At 34.6% G+C, this 6895-nt stretch overlaps 1 protein-coding gene across 1 annotated transcript; it reads left to right on the forward strand.

The window, feature by feature from the left end:
• Positions 1 to 6532, forward strand: mettl2a (methyltransferase 2A, methylcytidine). Its single transcript, XM_051105924.1, has 9 exons — positions 1 to 208; positions 526 to 614; positions 1536 to 1762; positions 2145 to 2194; positions 2282 to 2342; positions 2441 to 2580; positions 5392 to 5498; positions 5905 to 5970; positions 6101 to 6532. Exons 1-9 carry the CDS (start codon positions 45 to 47, stop codon positions 6247 to 6249), a joined length of 1053 nt encoding a protein of 350 aa, XP_050961881.1. The 5' UTR covers positions 1 to 44; the 3' UTR covers positions 6250 to 6532.
• Positions 6533 to 6895: the final 363 nt, after the last annotated feature.

Raw genomic sequence — 6895 nt, forward strand, 5'->3', positions numbered from 1 at the left:
GGGCGGAGACTCTGACACTGAACAACCATGTGCATCCGGTTCGCATGATCATGGCGGCTCCTGCTGTTGATGCTGGAGCATCCTCCGCAGAAAACATGCCAGAAACTGCCAATGGACCCACGGAGAATTCCGCTGAGGCCCAGAAACGACCGCAGTTCGGCACTCGCTTCCTCACAGACCCGCGACAGGTGTTTCAGCACAACGCGTGGTATGTTAGACTGGATGTCTGTCTCACTCACTCACTCCAGACTGCAGTCACTGCCACAGTCTGACCATGCTGTCAGTTTAGTACTCATTTTGTCTGGACATTTTAATAGCATTATCATTGATCATTAAAAGCGTGTAGCTTTTAATATTTTGTGTTATAGAGTGATTTAGGTCCTGATGTATTTATAGTACTTACTTTATCAGATTGCATGCTGTATAGAATGACATAAAGCGTTGTTCAATAAATTTGTGCATCTTTTTAATAGACCTGTTTTGTTTCCTGTGTCACTCACTGTGATGGTGTTTCACCTCCTGTAGGGATAATGTGGAGTGGTCAGCAGAACAAGAGGAGGCCGCCCAGAAAAAGGTGCAGGAAAACAGTCAGCCTCTCCCAGCAGAAAAACAAGGTTCATCTATCACCCACTTACGTTTGCTTTATAACAAAAATGTAATTCAGAAAATTTAAAATGCAAAAAAATGTATAGATGCGTAACAACAAAACAGTTAAGCTATGAATAGATACTTGCTCATGATGGAGCTCTGTATCCAGTGTTATTTTAGTATTATTAATGTACTATTTTAAATTATTTTTATGCTTTTATTTTTATACTTTCACTCAGCTTTCATTTATTTTTGTTTACCTTGTTTCAGTTATTTGTAATGCCATCATATTTAATTTAGAATTGTTTACATTTTCATCTAATATTAATATGTGACCCTGGACCACAAAACCAGTCATAAGTCGCTGGGGTTTATTTGTAGCAATAGCCAACAATATATTGTATGGGTCAAAATTATCGATTTTTCTTTTATGCCAAAAATCATTAGGATATTAAGCAAAGATCATGTTCTATAAAGATATTTTGTAAATTTCCTAACGTAAATATATCAAAACATAATTTTTGATTAGTAACATGCATTGCTAAGAGCTTCATTTGGACAACTTTAAAGGTGACTTTCTCAATATTTTGATTTTATATATATATATATATATATATATATATATATTTTGGTACCCTCAGATTCCAGATTTTCTGGTTTTATTCCAGCCAAATATTGTCCCATGCTAACAAACCATACATCAATGGAAAGCTTATTTATTCAGATTTCAGATGATGTATAAATCTCACTTTCAAAACAATTTACCCTTATGACTGGTTTTGTGGTCCAGGGTTACACATTTTATTACATTTAATCTGTCAGTTACTGACAATAACTCACTGTATCAGGTGTTTTTACTTGTTTACAAAGGCATGCCGTTTAAAATCATCCAAGGATTTATGATTTTTTTGGTGGCTAAATGTTCTCTTGGTTTTTATCTTCTTCAGAGGAGTTTGACAACAGGGCCAATGAGTACTGGAATGATTTCTACACCATTCACGAGAACCGCTTCTTCAAGGATCGCCACTGGCTGTTTACAGAGTTTCCTGAGCTGGCCCCTCAAAAAAAGCCTCCACAAGATGCTGAGGAGAATCTGTTAAATGGTGAAGATGTTGCCTCGACTCACACCAACGCTGAATTTCCTGGAGCCTCTGCATCCTATCGCATACTGGAGGTGATTTTTTTTTTTTTTTTTTTTTTTTTTTAAATGGTGTATGAATTTAAAGGAATTGTTCAACCCCAAATCCTGTTACATTATTTACTCACCCTCATTTTCATTCTGGCATGGACCACAAAAGGAGATATTTTGAAGAACATCCATGCTTCCACTGTTTTTTCATACAGTGAAAGTGAATGGGGACCGGTGGCAGCTGTGTTCACCATTCACTTTCATTATGTGGAATAAGAGTGAGTGAAGGATGATGTTTTTAATTTTTGGTTCAACTATTCTGTGATGAAAAGCCTTGATGAAAATGACAGCCTTGTCAGTAGCAAGCCCAAACTTCTGAATATGCTCACTTTTTCTTGTGTATGTGTGTGTGTTTGGGGATCTTTAGGTGGGCTGTGGAGTAGGCAATACAGTCTTTCCCATCTTAAAAACCAACAAGTGAGTGCAGATGTAATCCAACCAGACCTGTCCTCAGTGTTTGCCACTAACACAGGTGAAATCATTTCTTTACTTTCTGCTTTACAGTGACCCTGGACTCTTTGTTTACTGTTGTGATTTCTCCAGCACGGCTGTTGACCTTGTCAAAGTACGTAACAGAAAGCTTCTTTATCTTTTTTTAAATAAGAAATCTGTATTCTTCATTTTGAGCTGATCTTTATGCTTTTTTTTTTTTTTTTTTGGCAGTCAAATCCTGAATATGACCCATCGCGCTGTCATGCATTCGTCCGTGATATGAGCGATGAGTCTGCAGAGTATCCAATGCCAGACCACAGTCTAGATGTCATTGTCCTCATATTTGTGCTGTCTGCCCTGCATCCTCAAAAGTGAGTGTTGTACACACTGTGGGTGACCAACGATGAATGAAATGTACAGTGTCTTACATTATCTGATTTCATCAAGCACATAACATTTGAAACAGTGGTCCTCAACTAGAAGGACATTCCAGGGGGCCCAATAAGTCTTAAGTAGTTTTAATTTTAATTATTTAAATTTAATTATATTAACATAATCTTAATTAAAATAGTAAAAAAGATAAACTCAAAAAGAAAAACGGACATCATTTTAAATGTATTAAAGTGTATGTCAACTTAGATAGGGAACTGTTTAAATATTGTCCTGGACAAAGGAAGCCTTGGAGTCAAGAAGGATGAAAATCACTGCTTCAAAGTGATCGAAACTGGTGATAGGCAGTAAAATTAAATTTAATTTTAATTGTTTCGTCACAGCATTCTCTTGTCAGTTATTGTTGCTTAGTGATTGTTAAGGCCTGTTTACACCAAGAACAATAACTACAAAGATAACTGTATCGATAAACATATTAGCATCTACACCAGCAAATGATAACGTTCTTTTTATTATAAGCGCACACTGCAGTTTTGTCATCTGTCGCTTAAAATTCTTAAGCTCTTTAAGTCAGGTGGATTCTATGAAAGCCTGTTTCCCCCACTGAATAAAAATAAAGGTAATTGTGTTTTTTGATCTTACAGTTCTGACTTTTTTTTTCTCAGAATTGCGTAATGTGAACTCGTCATAAAGTTAGAATTGCAAGATATAAACTCGCAAATCAGATTTTTTTTCTCAGAATTGACCATATGCATGGAACGTTCTTTAGAACTTCCGCATAATAATAAGCCAGCTCGTAAACTTCCAGTGAAGCTCATTTTATATGTGCTATACATAAGTGGAGACTCTTGAGACTCCTCTCCTGCCTCGTTCTTATCAGAAACTGAGAAAAATAATAACTGCAACATCATAAATAATGATAGCGACATGAACGTTCAGTTTCATGTTATTTAACAGCATATAAAGAGCCTGGAAATCCCAGAAGGGTACCTAGACACATAGTTGTACATTTAAATGCTGACAGCTAAACACTGTCATAACTGTTTAGGCTAATGTTAAGTAACAAACGATGCTCCAACATCTTAATAGTATTCTTGATAATCAATAACTTTCCTTCATAGTCATGAACACATTTTTAAAATCTTGTAATATTTTAAAGCTCTAAAGCTTTTTTCAACTCTACAGCTATGCAGTAAAATTCACTTCAAAGATTCACTTTTCATTCATAAAGACGAGATGAAAAAAATGTCCTTTTACGGAAAACAACTTTTTAAGATGAAAATGATATGAAATTACCCTTATAACCAGAATATGGCAACAGAGCATCACTCATTGGCTGCAGCTGCCATTTTAACTCCCTATTTTTTTCAGGCCTGCTTTTCGATTTATTAAATTACTAGTAAAGCAAATCCTAGTACTTTTACCAGAAAGTCAATAAAATACAATAAATAAATAAATAAATAAGCTCAAACACAAACAGACTATAAGGGTGAATTATTTAAATACTTATATATAGTTCACTACTAATTAACTAAGTTAAATATTAATGGTATACAAATTAAATAATGCATTCAATATGAATCAATATAAATTTGAAATATTATATATTTAATTTAATAACTACATCTGTAAAGTTTTATCTTGAACTGTTAAAGCTATAAAATAGCCTATATTCAAACAACACAAACTTGTTACTGCTGTAGTTTTCTTACTCTGAATTTAGTCTAAATCATTTAATTTACAGCTCTGTTTTTGTCATCGGCTTGTCAAATGTTTTGTTCGGCGATTACTGTCAATCACAGCAATGACTCGCACATATTTAGTGGATTTACTCGCCTAATTTTTTACGCTCGCGTTTGTCATTTTTGAAACGGTTTACATGGATGTTTGGTCTGCTTGGACAAACAAAACTTTTCTTTGAATTGTGAATGGATTATGTAGAGAAAACGAGCAAAGGAAGCTCCTATTACGGCACAGTACAGTTGACTGGAAATGACTGAGTTGGCTTGTCTAAAACAAGGAAGTAATCTGTGCATGTAGTCAATTGTAGGATATAAACTCGAGTTATTGAGTCAGAAATATAATATTTGCAATTCTAAGAACATATCAGTCTTTTTTTCCCCTTCAGAATTGAACTGTATAACTCGCGATTGCAAGTTTGTATCTCACAATTCTGAGAAACAAATTTGCGTTTATGAGAAAAAAAAGTCAAAAGTTTGTGTGAGTTCGAGTTTTTGTCTCACGATTGTGAATTTATATCTCACAACTCTGACATAACTTGCAATTACGAGTTTATATCTCCCAATTCTGAGAAAAAAAGTCACAGTTACCTTTTTTTTTTTTTTTTTTTTTTTTTTTTATTCAGTGGCCGAAACAGGCTTCCGTTTGATTCTGATTGGCTGTCAGTTTTTTGTTTATCAGCTTGAAAAGAAAAACATTCTAAAAGTGATTCTAACGATATTGTTCCTCTGTTTTGTTGTCAGTATAGTTGTGGTCTTCACTATTGTCACAGAAATAGAACAATTTTTAAAACTTAATCTTTATTGTTATATTTATAGTTGCCAGTTTGAACAGACTGTCATTTCACATTCATCTTAAAAATTTTTAACTCAAGCAACTATTTCATGTCTATTTATTGAGAATAAAACCTTAAAAAATCAGGCTAACGTATAGTACATTAGCACAAAATCAACATAACAGAGTAATCTGTCTGCATCATCCCTTGCATATTATTGTCTGCCTCTTCATGTCAACCATAACAATGTATTAACTTCTTAATCCATCTCTTTCAGAATGCAGAACTCTATTAATAGATTAGCACGATTGCTGAAACCTGGAGGAGTGCTGTTATTGAGAGACTATGGCCGCTATGACATGGCACAGCTTCGTTTCAAAAAAGGTAAATGATGCGTTCGTGTGAAAAGTCCATACCGTTCAAAGAACTTCTGTAGGTCATGTCTGGATTGCGGAGTAGGTTTGTCTTGCATAGTGTTTGAAACGCTTGAAAATGCACCAAGTAAAATGTCTGTGTTTACATATTTTGCAAAATAAAACAAAGATTTTTATCAGGCTAAACGTTTTTTTTATCAAAAAAAATCTCAAAATGGAGTTACACACATAAAATGGATCAGTCTTTTTTTTCATTAAATTTAAACTAATTAAAATGTTTGTATTTATTGTATCGTTTGTGTTTATGGAATGTTTAGTCTGTATCTGCTATGAAATATGAAATGCCTGTGAAGCTGATATGGCAATAATCCTTAATCCTCAACAAAAACCTAACTGCTTGTTCTTTTCTTAATCAGGGAGGTGCTTGTCTGAAAATTTCTATGTTAGAGGGGATGGAACACGTGTCTACTTTTTCACACAAGGTAAATGCATGTTCAGAATTGCATTATACACTTTGGTTGCACTATATGTTGTAAAATATGAATTATTTATAATAAAAGGATGCCACACATATGCAGGGATTTTTGTCTGACTTTTGTCATTTTCCTTTAGATGAACTGCATGACCTGTTCTCCAGTGCTGGCCTGGAGAAGGTACAGAACTTGGTGGACCGACGCTTACAGGTGAACAGAGGAAAGCAGCTGACAATGTACAGAGTCTGGGTACAGTGCAAATATCGCAAGGTCCTGGCGCCCCCTTAGAATCAAGACTGCTTACTCGGAGAGATCAAGAACATTTGCGCTGAACAATGAGAGTATTGAGATATGGTTGTTTTAAAGATGTTGGACAGGTTGCAGCAACACGGAGGATTGCGATGCTGACGCATGCGATTGAACATGCTGAACACACTGACTGGTGTGAGACTCCATCTTATGCACACTATTTGTTCCCATGATGCACCTGAGGACTTTATATTTTGTGTATGTTTTTATGGACATTTTTTTAATCTTGCAAATAAACTACATGATGTATTAAATCAAAGCCTCTGTCTGACTATGAGCTTCTCAGTTTTTTCTCCATTTTCTCCTTTATCAGCTAATATATGGTTAAAAGCCCAACATTTAAAAGGCTCTTTAATGAGTTGTTAATCATTTTGAGATCACTAAATCAAACATTTTTTCATTCATGACTTGCACTTGATTGTAGCAAATTAATTCTCACATTTTGCACATGCTTTGAGATGTTTTACTAATAGTGGAATTCATTATTTCTGTGTGCTTTCATCTAAATGTTGACAGTGAGTTTTAACTTTACACCTTTTTGCGTTTCAGGTTTTATAGGCTTTATTTCATAATTTTTGACTGAAAGATCTGGGTAAAAGAAAAAACAGTTGGCAACATATATTTT

The sequence above is a fragment of the Labeo rohita genome, chromosome 3 (assembly GCF_022985175.1).
Source record: "Labeo rohita strain BAU-BD-2019 chromosome 3, IGBB_LRoh.1.0, whole genome shotgun sequence".
NCBI lineage: Eukaryota > Metazoa > Chordata > Actinopteri > Cypriniformes > Cyprinidae > Labeo > Labeo rohita.